The sequence below is a fragment of the Garra rufa genome, chromosome 25, assembly GCF_049309525.1.
Source record: "Garra rufa chromosome 25, GarRuf1.0, whole genome shotgun sequence".
Lineage (NCBI taxonomy): Eukaryota > Metazoa > Chordata > Actinopteri > Cypriniformes > Cyprinidae > Garra > Garra rufa.
Window position 1 is genome coordinate 8,630,654 of NC_133385.1, and position 22,153 is coordinate 8,652,806.

The following is a 22,153-nucleotide window of genomic DNA, read 5'->3' on the forward strand; positions in this document are numbered from 1 at the left end:
ATTGGTGAAAATAGTCGATCCAGAAGCTCACATTGTGTTGAACTATAGATCTGCTATTTTCAGAACTTAAGTGACACTACCCAACAGCAAAATACTTACTGACCTACATTACTTTGTTAAAAGACTACTTTTTTCCCTTTTTTTGACTAAAACTAGACTAAAACCTTTTTGACTTTTCGTCGACTAAAATTGGACTAAAACTATCACATATAGAAGTGACTAAAATTTGACTAAAACTAAGAAGCATTTTAGTCCAAAAGACTAAGACTAAGACTAAATCTAAGATGGTTGTCAAAAACAACACTGATTATAGGACCCCGAGTTATGGTATTGGTTCAATTGACTTCTAACGGGTATTATTTTTAGCGCCTGATGACAATTCCTGCAAAATCACGTTATATTTTATATAGTTAGAAATGCGTTAGAATGACCATTATTGTCTTTTAAATTGCATAGCAGAATTATGTTTTAAAAACATAATAGAACAGCGTTTTACACTAATAGTGATTATTCTCGTTTTCTGAATATACATTGACAATTAATACCACTTAAAAATGTGGTGACATAATTTTAACTGAAACCAGAACATATTGTGCAGCCCAGCCCGAAACAGGAACATATTGTGCAGCCCAGCCCGAAACCAGAACATATTGTGCAGCCCAGCCCGAAACCAGAACATATTGTGCAGCCCAGCCCGAAACAGGAGCATATTGTGCAGCCCCGCCCACTTCTTTTGAATAGCCAATAGCGTTCCATTCATATCTGAGCTATTGAGCTCAGTAAAGCTGCATTTGTAAGCATATGACAGCCACAGTCTAAGGGCAATATACATTTTTTAACGTAAACGCGAGTGTGGTAATTCGTAACCTGAATGTGCGAGGCTTCCAGAGTCATTCCCTTTTAGTTTGTTTAGCTGTAGAAAAACAGTACGTTATGCTGTTTAATATTGAAAAATGTTATTTATCATTGTAGCACAAATAGAATACATAAGCTAACAACTTTCTGTTCATGAATATAAACGGATACATAATTTTCTAAAAAAAAAAAAAACACAGAGCAATTGACTCTTTATTGGCACAACAGTGTAGTTTATTAAAAGTGACAACAGTTTGAACAGAAAGACGGTCCAGGCAACAGACTTTTCAGTCCTGTAGATTTTAAACAATAAAATACAAATCTGACACTCATACAAATACATAAATAATATGCAGGCTACACCATTAATTTGTATTAAAAACATAGTCAGTTTTTTTTTTTTGGCCTCAAGCATGTAAACAGAAATGCAGTTGATTTACAAGAAGTGCAACACTTCAGCATGTTCCAAGAACACTTTGCTAACATTCCAATTAGGTTATATAAACTTTAATGAATGTTCCCTGAGTCTGAACATTTAAAACAGTTTTCAAATGTTTTAAAAACATTTCAGGTTACGTGAACATTAAGGCTGATGATACATGGGCAACTTTTTGAGCAATGTTGCCGTCAATGGGAAACCAGGTGAGACACGACCAATCTAAATTATCCAGATAGAAATGCGTTAACTATTCTCAATGGAAAAGTGCTCAAGCAACAATTTGCTCCTTGTATCATCAGCCTAAGAGAATGTTCTTTGTTAGTATTTCGTATTTACTTTTGGAATTTTTTTTAGAAACATTACATTTGAATGTTCTAAAAACAAGTAATAATATTTAAAAATGTTACAATATAAAATCGACCAAATCTCAGCATAACCTGTTGAGTTTTATAAACTAATGTTTACAACCGTATTTAGCAGCGTACGGTTTTGTACGCTCCACACCACTCCATCAAAAGCCTCTAAGAACTAGATAATAATAAGACCAAATAAATGTAACACCATAATTTTCACACTCTTTACCCTGAGATCATTACTCACATGAACATCTCAAATGATCTTTAGTAACCAGTTCCAACTCATATTACTTCATAGGTACAAATTAAATTTCATGTAAAAAGTGCAAACCAGTCAACATACATGTAAACTGCTTCAACAGTGTTTAAAAAACATCCCAGGATGCATGATTTGAGTTAAAGTTTACAGTGAATAGGAATCCAAAAAAAAAAAAAAAAAGATTTAAGTTTAGTTAACATGTTTTAGTCACTAAATAATTCTCATTCTTCCATTTCTGTTCTTCTATAATTTTGAGGAACTGAAAAATTAAAAAGGTGATTTTTTTTTTACTTTTTTCTTTGAATTTTGAGAATTGTGTGAAACAAAATTGCAATTTTTAAAAACTGTAACTAAAAAACTAAAATTGTGAGATATAAACTACCAGTCAAAAGTTTGTGAACATTTAGATTTTGAATGTTTTTAAAGAAGTCACTTCTGCTCACCAAGCCTGCATTTATTTGATTCAAAGTACAGCAAAAACAGTGCAATTTTGAAATATTATTACTTTTTAAAAGAACTGCTTTCTATTTGAATATACATTCAAATGTAATTTATTCCTGTGATTTCAAAGCTGAATTTTTAGCATCATCACTCTAGTTTTCAGTATCACATGATCCTTCAGAAATCATTCTAATATGCTGATTTGCTGTTCAACAAACATTTTTTATTATTAGCATAAACCTATTATTATTATCAATATTTTAAAACAGTTGAGTACATTTTTTTCATGATACTTTGATGAATAGAAAGATCCAAAGATCAGCATTTATCTGAAATAACGGGGATGAAATTATAGAAATTAACACTTTATTTAGCAAGAATGCTTTAAAATGATCAAAAGTGATGATAAAGACATTTATAGTGTTACAAAAGATTTCTATTTCAGATAAATGCTGTTCTTCTGAACTTTCTATTCATCAAAGAAACCTGAAAAAAAATACTCAGCTGTTTTCAACATAATAATAATCATAATAATAAAAATGGTTTTTGAGCAGTAAATCAGAATATTAGAATGATTTCTAAAGGACTGTTTGACTGGAGTAATGATGCTAAAAATTCAGCTTAAAATCAAAGGAATAAATGACATTTTAAAATATATTCAAATAGAAAGCTGTTATTCTAAATAGCAAAAATATTTACTTTTCTTTTACTGTTTTTGCTGTACTTTCAAATAAATGCAGGATTGGTGAGCAAAAGAGACTTCTTTAAAAAAAGAAAAAAGTTTTAAAGAGATTTAAACCTAATTCTGAGAAAATAGGTCAAAACGGCAAAAAAAAAAAATTTCTAAATTACTTTTACTGTGTAAAATCAGATTTGTGAAGAAAAAAAATCTGAATTGTGACAAGTAGTAATTATTCCACGTCAAAAACAAGCTTACATATGATTGAGCAGATCTAAATCTTTGACTTGTAGAGTAAATGGCATATTTCACCTGAAATACTCCTTAGTATTTGATGCATTTCAAATGGTTCTTGAAAAAATGGTGGGTCATTTTCTTCTGTGAATCACTTTTTGGAGGATGCCTGAAAGAACCATACTTGTTTGTGGTACTGTGTTTTTGGTGACCGATTTTCAGACCTTTGCAGGTGACAACTAATAAATCTCCAAGTCCGTCAATGAAGAATTCTGTACATAGTTGAGAAAACAAATAGAAAACAGACTCTTATTTTTGTTGATCAAGCACTTATCTCCATGACATTTCCATGGATTGTTGACCATGGATCATAAAAAAGCCCCATTTACATATGTCAGTTTCTTTTGTCCTTGGACAGTAAGTCACGATTGTCTGTATTGACTTTATGACCTAAGCCTGGATACCATTAGTCACTTTATAACAATGGAAGAATATAAAATGTCAAAATGTATTGTTTTACTTTAGGTAGGTGAATCGGGTGACTTCATCTGATGTGAATGTTTTGAAGTCCACTTACCAGTGTGGGCCACTCTTTTAAGAACTGGGTCAAAACCGACCCTCCGCACAGCCTCTGTCCGGGCCAGAAAGTAGTTGACGACTCCATCTGCAAAGAAGCAGCTGTCGAAACCTGGCAGGGGTGCGTGGGTACGACTGACACGTGTGATACAGCCGCCTTCCTCACTGCTCCCTTCCTCGTATTGCAACTTGAAGGAAAACTGATTTTTTCCCACCTGACCACCAACCTGGTGGAGAGAGAGAGAGAATAAACAAAAAGGGAGGTCATAATCAGCCAAGGTCTTTCGCAAACATAAAAATAAGATCTGGTAAGATCTTTATTGGAAACAATAAAACTAATTTCCAAAACAATATTAGGCAGCACAACTATTTTCAACACTGATAATAATAAGAAATGTTTCTTGAGCAACAAATCAGCATATCAGAATGATCTCTGAAGGATCATGTGACAATGAAGACTGGAGTAATGATGCTAAAATTTCAGCTTCCCTGCTGAAAAAAAACAGCTAATACCAGCCTAGGCTGGTTGGCTGGTCTTAGCTGGTTTAAGCTGGAAGTAGCTGGTTTAAGCTGGTCTCCCAGCCTGGCCAGGCTGGTTAGGCTGGTTTTAGCTGGTGGTTTCCCAGCCTGACCAGCTAAGACCAGCCTGGCCAGGCTGGAAAAGTGGCCAAACCCCCTCTAAAACCAGCCTGCCTTCCAGCTATGACCAGCTAAAACCAGGCTGGTTGACCAGCTAAAACCAGCCAACCAGCCTAGGCTGGTTTTAGCTGTTTTTTTCACCAGGGTTTGCATCACAGGAATAATTTACATCCTAAAACAAATTCAAATAAAAAAAACAGCTATTTTAAATTGTAATAATATTGCTGTTCAGCACAATATTACTGTTTTTATTTATTTATTTATTTTTTTAAATAAATGCAGCTTTGGTGAGGAAACAGTCTTAAATTTGTTTATATATTTATATATTCACAGAGATGACAGAATTGAAATCATTACCACATCTAGTTCAGGAACGGCTTCCATAATTTTCACAAAGCTCTCAATATGTGTCTCATTGAGGAAAACAAAGTCATCATCCACCCACAGGAAGTACTTGGTGGTGACCTGTGACACTGCTAGATTTCTGCCTGCAAACCAGCCCTGCAAAAGCCAAACAATTAAATCAAGTAACCTTTATACTTCAAGATAACAAGATTACTAGAATTAACATCAAAATCAGAATGAGCTTTATTGCCAGGTATGTTTGCACATAGAGTATCTCACAAAAGTGAGTACACCCCTCACATTTCAGCAACCATTTTAGTACATCTTCTCAGGGGACAATACTATAGGAATGAAACTTGGATATATTTTAGAGTAGTCAATGTGCAGCTTGTATAGCAGTATAGATTTACTGACCTCTGAAAATAACTCAACATACAGCCATTATTGTCAAAATAGCTGGCAACAAAAGTAAGTACACCCTAAGTGATAACAGCAGTATGTTGTTTAACCATGCAAAGCCACATGTCCTATTCATCATGTTTATGTTTTTGTCTGCTTGACAGGATCATACAAAGTTGCGTATCTTGTATAAAAGCAGTTAAATTGTGCTTTAAGTACAATTCTCTCATACTGAACACTGGATGTTCAACATGGCATCTCATGGCAAAGAACTCTCTGAGGATTTGAGAATTAGAGTTCTTGCTCTCCACAAAGATGGCCAAGACTATTAGAGGTTCAGTAACACCCTGAAACCGAGTTACACTAGAGTGGTCAGGGTCATACAGAGGCTTTCCAAGATGGGTTTCATTCGGAACAGGCCTTGCAAGGGTCGATCAACGAAGTTAAACACTCGTTCTGTGCGTCAGGTGCAGAACCTGGCTTCAAAAAACAGATGCATGAGTGCTGCCAGCATTGCTTTAAAGGTTGCAGAAGTAGAAGGTCAGCTTGTCAGTGCTCAGACCATACGCCGCACACTGCAACAAGTCGGTCTACATAGGCGTCATCCCAGAAGGAAGCCTCTACTGAAGCTGGTTCACAAGAAAGCCTGCAAACAGTTTGCTGAAGACAACCTGTCCAAGAGCATGAATTACTGGAACCATGTCCTGTGGTCTGATGAGACTGTAAGATAAACTTGTTTGGCTCAGATGGTGTCCAGTATGTGTGGCGATGCCCTGGTGAGGAGTACCAAGAAAATTGCCAAGTCAAGCATGGTGGTGGTAGCATCATGTTCTGGGGCTGCATGATTGCTGCTGGTACTGGGGAGCTGCAATTAATTGAGGAAAGCATGGATTCCATCATGTACTGTACATTCTGAAGCAGAACATGATGGCTTACCCCCAGAAACTAGGCAGAACGGCAGTTTTCCAACATGATATCGATCCCAATCACACCACCAAGATGACAACTGCCTTGCTAAAGAAAGCTGAAGGTGAAGGTGATGGGGTGGCCAAGTATGTCTCCAGACCTGAACCCTATTAAGCACCTGTTGGGCATCCTCAAGTGGAAGATGGAGAAGCACCATGTGTCTAACAACCAGCAGCTTGTGATGTCATTATAGAGGAGTTTAAGAGGATCCCAACAACAACCTGTGCAGCTCTGGTCAATTCTATGCCCAGGATGATTAAGGCAGTGCCAGATAACAATTGGTGCTAACACAATATGTGACCCTGGACCACAAAACCAGTCATAAGGTTAAATTTGACAAAACTGAGATTTATACATCATATGGAAGCTCAATAAATAAGCTTTCTATTGATGTATGGTTTGTTAGGATAGGACAATATTTGACTGAGATACATCTATTTGAAATCAGAAATCTAAGGATGCAAAAAAATCAAAAAGACTGAGAAAATCGCCTTTAAAGTTGTCCAAATTAGGTTCTTAACAATGCATATTACAAATCAAAAATTACATTTTGATATGTTTACAGTAGGAATTTTACAAAAAATCTTCATGGAACATGAACTTTACTTAATTTCTTAATGGTTTTGGCATAAAATAAAAATAAAATTTTTTGACCCATGCAATGTATTTTTGGCTATTGCTACAAATATACCCCAGCGACTTAAGACTGGTTTTGTGGTCCAGGGTCACATATATTGACATTTTGGACAAGTACTCACTTTTGTTGCTATTTTGACAATAATGGCTGTATGTTAAGTAATTTTCAGGGGGCAATAAATCTATACTATCTATACTGCTATACAAGCTGCACATTGACTACTCTAAAATATATCCAAGTTTCATTTCTATAGTATTGTCCCTTGAGAAGATATACTAAAATGGTTGCTGAAATTTTTGTGACACACTGTACAAGGAATTTGTTTTAGTGACACAGGCTCCACAGTGATAAGACGAGACAGATAATAAAAGAATAATATACAAAATAGACAAATTAGTATGTACAGGTATGTTATGTGCAAATTTGAAATGTAAATAAGTATGTGCATTAAATCATGAACATCTAGAACATTCAGTTTTAAAAAGCTGACATTTGTACCTGTGCTGGGGGCATTATGTAGTGCTCTATATTGTCCCCGACCACCTTTTCTGGGTTCAGACTGTCATCCGCAACTATGATCTTTATTTTTGGATAGTTCCAGCGGATACTGTTGATGAGGACATTTAGTTCTTTGTATCGCAAAAATGCTTTAACTAGTACTGTCACCTGTGAGTTCACATCTATGGAGAGAGAGAAAGACAATTATGTTCACATGATACACATACTGTGATTAAAAAAATGACAAAAGCACATAACAAAATGACTAAAAATACCTAGTTCTGCCATGAAACTCTAGATGGCGCAGGCTGACCGGTCGTTAACGTAACTGATGATATCACAATTATACGACTTGGCACAAGCTAATTGGTACATATTGCATACCCAACCAATGAACTTGCAGCTTGCAGCTATTTAGTTTCCTCTGAAACCCTCCACCTTCCCCAGCTCCACCTGCATAGATCTGCTACGGGTTATTTTATGCTATTTGTGCAGCAGCAGTGTGTCTTAAATACTCACAGCATTGTATTGCCATATGTTTTGGCACTAGCAAGTTCTGTACTTGCTTGCAGCAGCAGCAATAATCTGCAACTACAGCAATAACATCGTCATATCCATTACCATGCTAAATTTTTCAGAGAGTTGTCATGACAGAACTAAAATTAAATGAAAAGTGAATAATACAAACACTTTGAAAAATCTTTTGAAGAAATCTTACCTGGACTTAAATTTCATAACAGAGCTCGACATTAATGTTTGACATGTATTGTTCATTGTTCGTTCCTGTTAGTTTATACATTAACAAATGTTAACAAATGATACCTTATAGTAAAGTGTTGCATTTATGTGCATGAACTTCGACCATTATATGACTTTATATATATTACCTGTGTTTTTATGGTTATTACAGATTTTTTTTTTGTTTATTTACCATAAATTTCACAAATTAGTAGTAGTAGTTGTATCATTTTATTTATTTATTTGATTTTTACAATGTAAAAATATTTTTTTCAGTGTAAGTATGAGTATTTAAGCTCACCTTTTCCTGGATCAAACAAAACAGGAACTGACAAACGTCTGATCTCGATCGGGAATATGACCTCATGGTTCTCAAAAGTGAAGTAAGCTAAAGAAATGAATGCATATATAAAGTCAGTAAATTCAGATTAATGTTTAATAAAAAAAGTATAATACAGGGGGGTCACGTGATGCTTTAAAGGAGTAGTTCACTTTCAGAACAAAAATTAACAGATAATGTACTCACCCCCTTGTCATCCAAGATGTTCATGTCTTTCTTTCTTCAGTCGTAAAGAAATGATTTTAGGATTTCTCTCCATATAATGAACTTCCAAAATGCAGTTTAAATGCAGCTTCAAATGGCTCTAAATGATCCCAGCCAAGGAAGAAGAGTCTTATCTAGCAAAACGATCAGTTATTTTCTAAAAACATTTACAACTTATATACTTTTTAATCTCTGCACAGAGTACACACAGAGCTAGACAAGACGAGCACTTGAGGTTAAACAGTATATAAATTGTAATTTTTTTTAGAAAATGCTGATTGTTTTGCTAGATAAGACCCTTCTTTCCTCAGCTATGATCGCTTAGAGCCCTTTGAAGCTGCATTAGAAGTCCATTATATGGAGAGAAGTCCATTATATGGAGAGAAATCCTGAAATGTTTTCCTTAAAAAACAGAATTTCCTTATGACTGAAGAAAGAAAGACATGAACATCTTGGATGACAAGGGGGTGAGTACATTATCTGTAAATTTTTGTTCTGAAAGTAAACTACTCTGACCGAGCTCCTCGCCGTATAGCTGAATTTCTTACGAAACAGTCGTCCTAATTGTTTAAAGATTGCACACTTCAGGATAAAGTGATCAGGATGTCCCTCGACGCCTTTTGGTCACAAACAGATTCTACTAGCAAACAGGCTAGAAGAAATACACGCCAGAACAAGAGCGCTATATCTCGCAGAGCGAGATGGCGACAACCCAGACCCAACTGCTTCTAACGAAGCTGTGTTATCGGGAGATGCAGTTAACTGTATCGTCGAAAAGGTGTCGATTGTTCTTGAAAAGAAGTTACAGGCGATACACGATCCAATTTCCGAGATATCAGGCAAGCTGGACAGTATGATCAAGAGAGTCATAGAGGCCGAGCAGAGAATATCCGACCTCAAGGATAATCAAGTTAAAGGGATAGTTCACCCAAAAATGAAAATTTGATGTTTATCTGCTTACCCCCAGGGTATACAAGATGTAAGTGACTTTGTTTCTTCAGTAGAACACAAACGAAGATTTTTAACTCATACCGTTGAAGTCTTTTATAATGGCAGTAAATGGGCACCAAATCTTTAACAGTAAAAAAAATGCACAGACAAATCCAAATTAAACCCTACGACTTGTGATGATACATTGATGTCCTAAGACACGAAACAATAGTTTTTTGCGAGAAACTGAACAGTATTGATATAATTTTTTACCTTTGATACACAGCAATGTCCAACTGTCCTGAGCACGAGCTCAGCATCCGGCGCGTTACCTGTGTACATGCTCTGGAGTAGTATACGCAAACGTCGGAAGGGGAAAATCTGTGAAAAGTCAACAGTCCCGGATGAGTTTGCGCAAGCAAATGTAATCTTTTAGCTTTGAATTGGGATAAGCGCAAATAATTACCATTTTGAATAGCTGCTATACCCACAATCTCTGTGCACTGTGTAAACAATGATGCTGCGTCCGAAAATCACATACTTCCCTACTACATAGTATGCGAAAAACAGTATGCGAGGTGAGTAGTATGTCCAAATTCATAGTATTCGAAATACAGTAGGCGAGAAGAACCCAGATGACCTACTGCTCCTGCCGAATTCTGCAGTACACATACCATGGACACTTTCCTATCCCATCCGGGAGAGTAGTCGTCATATTCGAAAAATGGTTGGAAAGCGGAGACGCGGCTCTTTTCAAGTGGCGGATGTAGTACGTCCGAATTCCATTCATACTACCCATATTCATACTATATAGAACTTACTTTTTTAACGGTCGGGAAGTACGTTCAAATTTAAATGAGGCAGTATGCAATTTCGGACACAGCATGAGTGTCGTATACATGCTTCCAGCATTTGCGTATACTACGCCAGAGCACCTACACATGTAACGCGTCGGATGCTGAGCTCCTGCTCAGGACAGTTGTTGGACACTGCTGTGTATCAAAGGTAAAAAAAATTATATCAATACTGTTCAGTTTCTCGCAAAAAACGATCGTTTCGTGTCTTAGGACATCACTGTATCGTCACAAGCTGCAGGGTTTAATTTGGATTTGTCTGTTCATGATTTTTTTACTTTAAAAGGTTTGGTGCCCATTCACTGCCATCATATGACTAACAGACTGCAACGGTTTGAGTTAAAAATCTTCGTTTGTGTTCTACTGAAGAAACAAAGTCACCTACATCTTGGATGCCCTGTGGGTAATCAGATAAACATCAAATTTACATTTTTGGGTGAACTATTCCTTTAACAGCTCAACCTGCCTTAGATCTATCGAGTCATCCCTGCAAAAAGCACTTGAACGTATGGAAGACCTTGAAAATAGTCGGTGTCAGAATATCAGAATTGTTGGTTTCAAAGAGGGCACTGAGGGGGGGCGACCTGATAGCTTTTTTTGAGACTTGGATTCCAACCACATTGAACGTGAACGCAAAGGACGGACGGATCAGACTGAATAGAGCGCAGTGTACCAGACCACTGAGAAACGAAGGAGAACATTAGAGAGCTAGATCCATGATCGTTCCACTGCACAATTATAAAGACAAAAGACTGATCCTAGAAGCAGCGAGACGTTTGGGTGACCTCTGTATTGAGTTGAAAAAAAGTGTCAATTTTTTCAAGATTTCTCGGCTGGCGTGCAGAAGAAGAGAGCGGAGACGGCGGAGGCCCAATGAAGATTGCAGGAAGCATGATTCAAATATGCCTTCATTTACCCTGCCATTATAAGAGTGTTCAGCGCAGCCGGTAAGGACACATACCTGTCTACGACCACAGAGGTGAACCCCTTCTTGGAAACAACTCAACAAACATAACATCCCCTGGCAGGTACTTATGATGTATGGAACGCGCACTACTACAGTATGTAAATAATGCATAGGATTACTGTGATAAACATTAGCCTGTTTGGCTTGGAGCACTATCGACACAACTTTGATTTATGACGTGCCACGAACTTATGAGTAGGAGACTCCCACGCTGTTACCTCTCTGTTTCGCTATATGTCTGAGAAGATCAGTCGGCGAATGTGAGAGGTTCACAAATGCAGTGTTTTTTTGTTTCTATGCTGTCATATCCCCCGTTTGTGTTTGGGGTTGAGAGCTTATTGTACACCTGCACAGTTCTGTTTTCACGCAGGTTTCTTGGTTTTGTTAGTTTTCATGTTTCAAGCGGTTGTGGTTTACCTTCTTACCCATTTACTCTTATGCTTTTACTTTTTTTTCAGTGTGTACATTTTAAAACAATTAATACATACATATCTAATTGGTAATATAATTATCAATGAGTAGTACTTATAACTCCAACATAGGGATACGTACCTGAATTGTAAAAGGTGTCAACAATGTTGTTAATCGGAAGAAGATCTTAAATATTTTGGGGAATAAAATTAATATTGCTTTATTACAAGAAACCCATTTGAACGACCTTGAACATCAAAAATTCGGCTGAGAAACGCGGGGTAATAATTTTGATCCACAAAAACGTACCATTTCAATTACAAACAAACTATTCTGATATTGAAGGTAGAACGGTCATAATAAAGGGCCTATTGTATGGAGAGGAGGTTGTGATAGCAAATATATATGCCCCAAATATATATGATGAAGATTACATTGCTCAGGTTTATAATAAAATAGCGTATCTTGACTGTAACAATGTAATTCTGGCGGGTGATTTTAATTGTTACCTTAATCCAGATATGGACAAATCACCGGCAGTTGACATAGCCTCTAAAACAGCTAATATTATTAAAACTTCATGTCATTTCAGAAGCTGTGGGAAATTCCTTTGAACTGTCTTTGCATTGATTTTAAGTCAACTATGTATCCTTACATGATGGTACTGTAATATTGTTTTGAATTAGATCACACTCTCCCTTAAATATTGTACACTGTTTATACTTTACCCATTACTGTGTATGCAGATTATTCTGAAAAACTCAACAACAAAAAAAAGTATAATACAATGGGGTCCAATATAATATAATAATATTGGATATAATATAAATAATATATAATATAATGCTCCATGTGACTATATTGTCCAAACACCCACATTTGCATTTTCCTGCCAGTAACCAGGCAAAACCCGGGTATTGATAACTTAAGCACATTGCCCTGTGCCTTGGCATGCACAATAAGCAGAAATGTCATGCATTTGAAACGTCTGACGGACCACCCACTAACATTTTCGTCTATTCTCGTCTCGTCAACGAAAACTCACACACGTCTCGTCATGTTTTAGTCATCAACGAGCCATTTTTATCTCGTCAACGTCTCGTTATCGTCATGAAAAAAAGTGGCGTCAACGAAATTATTTCGTCATCGTCATCGTTGACGAAAACAACACTGACCCTGACAGAGAAAGCAGATTTCTGTTCATCTAGATTCAGGGCTGCCCAATCCTGTTCCTGGAGATCTACCTACCTGCAGACTTTAGTTCTAGCCCTGCTCCAACACAGCTGTCCGTAATTATTAAGTGCTATCTAAGAGATTAATCAGCTGGTTCAGGTGTTAACACTACTCCGGCGTTTTCGACCCGCGAAAATTAAGACTTCTGAAAATGCAGCAGACCATTTTAGTTTGAAAACTCCAAGGTTGGATTTCAGTGTAAACAGACCAAAACAACTTTTGAAAACGATGGCGTGGCTGCCCATATTTTTTCTGCGTATCCTTGATGTAAACCACGGTCGGCAAGTAGGTTTGGCATCGGGCCAGAAAAAAATCACCACTAGATGGCGGGCCAGAATGAAGTCAAGGGAAAACGTAAGAAATGACTGAAAAATGCAACTAATTGCCTGTGACACACTGTTACAGTGTCTTTTGTAACTGGTAGTAAGCTGTTGGAAGAATTAGACCAATAAACAAAACAATTGACAAAACTTTATGAAGAGGTAAAATTGTTGGTTTGCAGTTATAACATATGTTTGCTTACATTAGACATTTGTGCTCCCTTTACGCAGAGTGCACATAAACGTGAAAAACGGCAAGCACTTATTCAAAGAAGATTTAAATAAATTATGAGTAACTGACAGATCTATTTCAGGTAATATGTCATGTAAGTAGACAAGTGGTCAAAGTCTGCAGTGTGGGGATTTAGACAAGCCCCAAATCATTTTTTGACCCCAATTTTCTAAAAAATCATGTTCCGCAGAAGAAATCTAAACAGGTTTAGAAAGACATGACAGTAAACAATACTGAAATTTAGGTGAACTATCGTTTAAAGTCACATGTTACTGTGCATACCGAGGTCTTCGGTCTTGATGTGGTAGCTGCTGCTGGTGTAGGTCAGTCTGCTCAGCAGGTCATTGAGCTGTTGGAGGCTGCTGGATGAGATGTTCAGATGTTTCTCATTCTGGCCATCCACCTTCTCTCCCTCCTGAACATTCAGCACTGAGAGCACTCCTTTCTGCACCCTTAGAGACACCTGGAAAGGTTTCATATCATGTGAGCTCATTTTATACACGTCACACTTGCTGACTTCATGCAATGAATTGCCTGTGACAAACTGTTACAGTGTCTTTTGTAACTGGTAGTGAGCCGTTACTCCAGGGTATATACAGGAATCATGAAGTTAAATGTAATAATTTTAAAGACCTTTTTAAGACTCCACTTTCCATACATTTTAATACCACTTTAAGTTTTAACTGGTTACATAGGCAACACTTTAACTTAGATTTACTATATATTGATTGTAAGATAGCACAGATAAACAGTCTTAGTTTGTAATAACTCCTTATCAGTGCAACATAATTTAGAAGGGTGGGAATGAAGCACAAGAGAATTAATTGATGGACTAACCCAATGTAGGGTAAATTAGAAAGAGAAACCTGAAACCAGAATTAGACCAATAAAAAAACACCCATATTAACTATTTTTGATCAAAAGATCATAAAGCATCAGTCAAAAGAAGGAAAACCAGCAGACCCAAATACAGTGACCATCTGAAATAAACCAAAAAAAACCACCACCTTTAGTGAGAAAACCATATTCAGCAGGACAAACCTTGTAAACCGCTCTCTTTTGTGTTTGCAGTGCTAGACCTTGAATAAATACATTTCTTTAATTAATACAGATAAAAGTGCATTAATGTCATGCATTTGAATTTAATCCTTAACAATAAAAGCAACACCTAAATGAATATGATTTTTATTCATATATAGGCCATTCTACAGAATTGGTGCAAACTGTTGTCCCACAACCAAAAAAAAAAAAAACACATTTACAGTGCCTTGCAAAAGTATTCATACCCCTTCATTTTTTCACATTTTGTTTTGTTGCAGCATTATGTTAAACTGCTTTAAATTAGTTTTTCCCCACATCAATTTACAGTCCATACACCATAATAATGACAAAGCAAAAACCAGATTTGCTAATTTTACAAATGTATTAATTTAAAAATAAATCACTGAAATAAGTACATTGCATAAGTATTCATACCCTTAACTCAGCACATAGACATAGTTGAAGCACTGTGCAGTGAGAAGTGGATTTTATTTACAAGTGCAGAGGTGAAATCAAACAAGCAACAGAATAGAACTGAAAACAAAAACTGAAACCGTAAACAAAAACAAAACTGCACTTTGGCAACACCTCTCACTGCAACTGTGAGGGCATTCAAAAAAAAAAAAAAGGCCGGAGCCACCCGTAGCACCACACACCACCTCCCCTCTATTGAGCTCTGGCAGCCATCTTATAGTTATGGCCCCTCCCCTTCCTGGATCACAGAGATCTATAATTTAGAGCATTTATATGCTCTAAAAATACATAAAACATAACACAGCTACAACATAAACAAAACACAAAAACACACAACACTATACTTAAACCATAAACAATAGCCACACAATACTCTGATCCAGACTAACACAAGCACCTTACAACAGTCCAGTTCAGATGTTATCAGTGCCGGCATTTAGACCGTGTAGAGTGATATGCTGTATGTTTACTCATGAGGTAAGGGTGTGGATAAGTTCATAGTGTCCCAGTCACAGGATCACTCTGTGACAAGCACATTTACAGCCTCAGGTCACTTTGGGTATGATGTGACAAGCTTTACACATGCATTTGGAAATTATCTGCCATTCTTTGCCTCACCTTTTACCTCTCAAGTTCTGTCAGCTTGGATGGGGCCTGGCAGACATTTTCTAGAGTCCTAGTTGTTCCAATCGTCTTCCATTATGGATAATGGAGGCTACATGCTTCTGTGAACCTTCAATGCAGCAGATTTTTTTCTGAACTCTTCCCTAGATCATTGCCTTAATGCCTAACGTCTTTCACTGAGCTCTACAGGCAGTTATCTTGACCTCAGGACTTGGTTTTCGCTCTGATATGCATTTTCAGCTGTTAGACCTTTTCTGAGAGGTGTGTGCCTTTCTAAATCAGAATCATTCAAATGAATTTGCCACAGTTTAACTCCGCTCGAAGTGTAGCAAAATCTAGAAGCAATATGAATGCTCCTGGGCTAAATTTCGAGTGTCCCTGAAAAGGGTATGAATACTTCGGGATCTTTTCTTTTCAGTTTTTATTTCTAATAAATTTGCAAGGTTTTGTTTTGTGCTTTGTCATTATGGTGTATGAGATGTAGATTGATGTGGGGGAAAAAAGTAATTTAAAGCAGTTTAACATAATGCCGCAACAAAACGTGTAAAAAAAAAAAATGAAGGGGTATGAATACTTTTGCAAGGCACTGTTTGTAAAGCATTTATGTATTCAAATCTTGGATGTTTACTAAGATCATTTTATTATCTATTAAACCCCTGATAATATTTAAAATATCAGTAAGCTTAATATACAGTCATGTGAAAAAGTTAGGACACCCTATTGAATTCTATGGTTTTCCATATCTGGTCCTTGGGCTGGTCTTAAAATTTGGAAAATAAAACCTCAGATGAACAACAACACGTGACAAATTGCACAAATTGTCATTATTTATTGAACAAAAATAAAGCCAAAATGGAAAGGCCATGTGTGACAAAGTTAGGAAACCCTTATTGTTAGCACTGGAATTAAGAGGGTAAATAACAGTCAAGCACTGCTAATCAAATACCTTTGATTAACTGATCATCAGCCAGTCTGAGCGCCTCTATAAAAGCATAAGCTTTGGCAGTTTGCTGATATGGAGCCTTCAGGTGTGTGTTAACACAATGCCAAGGAGGTAAGACATTAGCAATCATCTTAGAGAAGCATTTGTTGCCGCCATCAATCTGAGAAGAGTAATACGGCCATGTCCAAACAATCTGAAGTTTATTCACAAGTGGAAGACATTTAAAAAAGACAGAAAATTCACCCCAAGATCAGCCCGTGTAATGCTCAGAGAAATGGCAGACAACCCAAGAACTACACCTCAGCCTCTATAGGCCTCAGTACAGTTCATGACAATACCGTTAGAAAAATATGGGACAAAAATGGCATGTTTAGAAGGCTTGGCAAAAACAAAGCCTCTTCTATCTAAAAAAAACATGACAGCACAGTTTAGGTCTGCAAAGTTCCAAGTTTGGTAAAAACCTAAAGGGCATATCAGCACAATAACCTCATACCAAAAGTCACGCATGCTGCTGGAGGGCTGATGATTTTGGGCTTGCCACAGGACCTGGGCAATTATACATTATATACTGTGTTTCAGTAGTGACAAATTTGGGAAGAGATATAAATATTCCCAAACTTTCTGAAAATATAAAATGAGAATTAACTGCACAATTACTAGAAATGTGTACCTTGCTTATTATATAATTTGCATACACACAAAATTTGTGTAAAAAGACATTTTTTACAAGATGTTTCCAACTTGGTTTTTAGATCAAATTCTGTAGAATGGCCCATATACTAACAGTCAAACGTTTGGAATAATTAGAATTTGAAGACATTTAATGTTTTTAAAATAAAACACTTTTTCTCTCCAAAGCTGCATTCTTTTGATCAAAAATACAGCAATATTGTGAAATACTATTGCAGTTCAAAATAACATATGATATAGTTGTTACTTTCACTTTTAATAAATTCATTACTCCCTTGCTTTTAAATTTTTTAAAACTTTTTAAATCTCACTTACCCTAAACATTTTAATGACAGCAAATTAGCATATTAGAGTGATTTTAAATATATATATATATATATATATATATATATATATATATATTTTTTTTTTTTTTTTTTTATATGGTTAAATAGAAAACAGTTCTTTTAAATTGTAATAATATTTAAATACATCACTGATTTTACTATATTATTTATAAATAAATGCAGCTTTGGTGAGAATAAGAGATTGCATTCAAAAACCCTCGAAAACTCTTAATTATTCTAAACTTTTGACAAGTAGTGCATGTCTCTCTATAACCTTCTGAAGACGCATTTGAGATCATTAGAAATCAAATAAAGGATGAACAGCAATCAGACTCACCAGGAATGAGTGTTTTATTCATTGGAGTCACTCTGAATCCTCTCATTGGATACTGGAGCGGGGTGTTGGCAGGGACGAGAATAAGAACGTCATTTTCTTTCCCTGATCTGAAAGACATGCCATAATTTTAAAATGGTTCATTTAGTTAGAGGTATCACTGAGTCAGACGAGTTGTGAGTAACCTGATCTGGTGTTGTCTAAACTCTTCTGCCCGGCGTTTATGCAGATCCTCCAGCTCATCTTTTGGCACATACTGGTTTGCTGGCTGAGTGTTTTGGCAGGTACAGGGTGTTGGATTGTCATTGTGAAAAGGCCCGATACTGAGACGGTCAACAAACAATAGATAAAAATCAGAAACAAGGAAGTTAACACTTCAGGGAAGCTCATCAAAAGGAGACGGATCTACTTACTTTGGTTTGGGAAAGTCTGGGATCTGCTCACTGTGGCAACTTGAGAATCTCGAGAAACTAGTGTGAGTGGGGGAAAAAACTCATTTGAGTAGAATTTGCATGCATATTTGCATATTCAGACTCAAATCTGACCACTTTTGGATTGCAAACAGATCTTGAGCTATCTTTATACCAGGAAGAACTCTATGTTAACTGGTTTTGGGTAGACTACAGGATAAAAAAAAATAATTGTAAACAGTTAATACATTTTTGCTGTTGTCTGTACGATCTAACATCCTTCTTTGTTAGGTACATAGCGTTTTATTTGCTTAATAGGGTGTTGTTCATTCATCGTGCACCGATGCTTTAGCTTGCTTCCCATAAAGCTGGAATTAAAATTAAATGTTTTATTAAATTGTTTACGTTAAGTATTCTCATAATGAAGAGGAATAAAGTTACACTGTCCATACACAAATTATTTCTGCAGCCTATATTAAGGGTGACCATATTTTAGTTTTCAAAACTAAAAGGGTCCAAAACCAAAACTATTTGACAGTCACCATTATGCAGATTGATCATAAACACAGCTAAAAAGCTTCCCACCACAGTATTATCAAAGGTACAATGCAAAATGTTTCAATACAAGCATTTCAGTCTAATGGAATTTGAGCAATATTTCAAACTTTTAACCCACGGGAGAAAATCATCATTATTCCGTGAAAAAAAAAATGCGGATTTGGCAACCCTTCATCCAACGCGAACTGCATCTAAAGCGATTTAAATACTTCGCATATTGATAGAGACTCCGTGATGCGCGAAATTTATATTCAATATCAGAATGTTTGCGGGAGCGGGATTAAGAAAACAGTCTCGCGCAAGGCTTTAATACAAAAACGCACACAATAAATGGCTACTAGAAAGCAAAAGCCGAATGCTGGATATATTGGGGGATTTAGGAATCCAGGCCAGACGCATTTTTTTCCCAAAACGAGGACATGTCAAGAGAAAAGAGGACGTAGTATATTAACTTTTAAAATCCCTGCCTTAAAAATGTGTTTCATGTGTTAACATTATTGGATTCATCCAAGTCAGAAATATGACCACAAAACCAGCAATCTTAAGTACGGGTATATTTGTAGCAATAGCCAAAAATACATTGTGTGGGTCAAAGTTATACATTTTTCTTTTATGCCAAAAATCTTTAGGATATTAAGTAAAGAGCATGTTCCATTAAGGTATTCTGTAAATTTCCTACTGTAAATATATCAAAACTTTTTGATTAGTATTATGCATTAGTAAAAACTTTGAAGGCAATTTTCTCCGTATTTAGATTTGCTTGCACACTCAGATTCCAGAGATTTTCAAATAGTTGTATCTCAGCTAAATGTTGTCCTATCCTAACAAACCATACACCAATGGGAAGCTTATTTTAATCTGCTTTTTTAATGTATGAATCTCAATCTTTCAAAAAAAGAGACCTCTATAACTGGTTTTGTGTTCCAGAGTCACAAATATGATTTTATTTGACTAAATCAATCGAAATACATTTGGTCATGACAACAAAAGCACTGATGTACGAGGCACTTACCTCATTATCCGTGGTGAAGTTTTAGTCCAAAAATCCCCGTCAATATAAAATAACGCGAAAAGGAAGCACATGAAAAGAATGACGATGAAGAAAGTTCTGCGGCATCCGTGCATGATTAAATCTTCACGTTTAAAACAATGTAATAGATTTATACAATCTATAGCGATCTATATGTACATCAAAATGAAACTCTGAAACTCAAATTACGCTAATAAGCGTCGAAAAAGCCATGCTTCAAATCCTGTACAGGATGTTACCTGTTGAACAACAGCAGGTGAATGAAGGGAGTGACAGACTCTAGAGGAGGGATGTCGCTGTTCGGAGCTAGGTACCCAAAACAGCCTGCGCCATTTTTTTATTTTTTATTTATTTATTATCAGGGCCGCTGCTGGCCAAATGGGTGCCCTAAGCATAAGTTTACTGTTGTGCCCCCTCCCCCAAATATTACGAAAGTAAAAATAAAGTAATAAAAAAAACACCTACTATAGGGGCCAAAATAGAATATCAACAACAAAGAGTTACCTCCAATAGTTATGATTTTATTAATACAGTTGTCTGATTGATTTAATAGTCTCAGAATCATACAAAAGGAAATTAAGTAGTTTTACTATGATAAAACCATGGTTATCTGCCTTTTTATCTATCTTTCTATCATATCCATACTTGTAAATTGTGTTTTATAGAATATATAATTTGTATTTGTCTGTATTTTTTGTTATATATTTTTATTCTGTGTTTTTTACCTGTTTGCACCAAGGGTGTGAGAGAAATGAAACTTCAAAACTCTTGTATGCACTGTACATGTGGCAGTTTTGACAATAAAGCAAACAAGGGTTATGATGTCCACATGTTTTTGTTGAGGAAATGATAGGAAAGATTATGGATATTTTAATTAAATGTTTGGTCAATATTAAACAAGGAATTCGATCATCATGTAAGTATAACAACTGCATTTACCAGGCCTTGTGTCCTTTTCAGGCATTTCTATTAAAATTGTAATGTAAACTGTTAATATTGTATTAGATTATGTATTTTAACACTGTTATTTAATGACACCATATGGTCATTATTAATCAATAATCATAATTGCCTCTGTGTTTTAATATAATGCATTTTAAGTAATTTTGTTTACTTAGATCTGCTTGCATTCATATTACGAAAGACACGTTAGTCGTGAAATTATTACCGACATTAAAACACATTAACGTCGACAGAATAAAATAAAGTTTCACAGGATTATGAACGTACCTGAAAGTGATGCACGGGCTTTTTTTTCTTTCGTTTCTCGGCGCCGGACTGTTGATGTCTCTTTCCAGGACCAGGCATATTGTTCATCAATTATTATCATCATCTTGGCCAAATAGGCAGCTGTAAACAAGAGGTGAGGGCGCCTCGCGGCGCAAATGCTGCGCGTCATCACGTGTGCTTACCAGCCTACTCAAATGCAATATATACGTTTATATTTTTGTTTATTTGTATATGTATATTATTAATATTAATTTATTATTATAATATATAAAAACAATTTTTTTGAGCAGCTGGTATGGTGCCCCCCTGGGACTTGGTGCCCTACGCAGACTGCGTACTCTGCGTATAGGGAGCGGCGGTACTGTTTATTATTATTTTTTTTTTTGTAAGATAAGACTTTTTACCGATACTGTAATTTTGGGGCGTCTTGTTCAAGTTTAGCAGAATTAAAAAGGGCCAAGTTTATCGTGTATGCATTTTAAACGCCAGTATGATGTTCTTTCTCCGTCCAGGTCTCTAAATGAGCGCCGTTTTGAAAGCGTATTTAATTCAACTACTTAGGACAGGAGTTCTCAACTCTGGCCCTCGAGGTCCATTTTCCTGCAGAGTTTAGCTCCAACCCTAATCAAACACACCTGAACAAGCTAATCAAGCTCTTCATCATTACTAGAAAGTTACAGGCAGGTGAGTTTGATCAAGGTTGGAGGTAAACTCTGCAGGAAAGTGGACCTCGAGGGCCAGAGTTGAGAACCTCTGACTTAGGTAATGTTAATGGTCTGACCCATTTCAGGGGGTGATCAAATTTACAATTCAAAATCAGAGCTAGAAATGTCTCATGTCTTTATATATTAGGATGCTACTTTCTATGTTCACCCAACAGCTTGTTTTGACATCCTTCAGGAAGGATCAAGCCTTCTTTAGGGAGGTCATCATAATATTAA

At 36.2% G+C, this 22,153-nt stretch overlaps 1 protein-coding gene across 1 annotated transcript; it reads right to left on the reverse strand.

Annotated features, from left to right (window-relative positions):
• Positions 1-1,079: 1,079 nt before the first annotated feature.
• On the reverse strand, positions 1,080-20,215 carry LOC141301799 (beta-1,4 N-acetylgalactosaminyltransferase 2). Its single transcript, XM_073831992.1, has 11 exons — positions 19,965-20,215; positions 18,398-18,454; positions 18,170-18,307; positions 17,988-18,094; positions 14,594-14,631; positions 13,835-14,015; positions 8,363-8,449; positions 7,324-7,505; positions 4,836-4,979; positions 3,841-4,066; positions 1,080-3,535 (listed from the first exon to the last, which is right to left on the reverse strand). The coding sequence occupies exons 1-11, from the start codon at positions 20,075-20,077 to the stop codon at positions 3,354-3,356; spliced, it is 1,455 nt and encodes a 484-aa protein (XP_073688093.1). The 5' UTR covers positions 20,078-20,215; the 3' UTR covers positions 1,080-3,353.
• Between the last annotated feature and the right edge of the window lie 1,938 nt (positions 20,216-22,153).

Bases quoted from the DNA above. Each gene is read 5' to 3' on its own strand.
- LOC141301799 (XM_073831992.1), bottom strand. From the start codon at position 20,077: ATGCACGGATGCCGCAGAACTTTCTTCATCGTCATTCTTTTCATGTGC. The intron at 8,450-13,834 runs GTATGCACAGTA...TCATTTCTTTAG, and splicing joins CATCAAGACCGAAGACCTCG to CTTACTTCACTTTTGAGAAC. The intron at 3,536-3,840 runs GTAAGTGGACTT...AACTATGTACAG, and splicing joins TAAAAGAGTGGCCCACACTG to AATTCTTCATTGACGGACTT.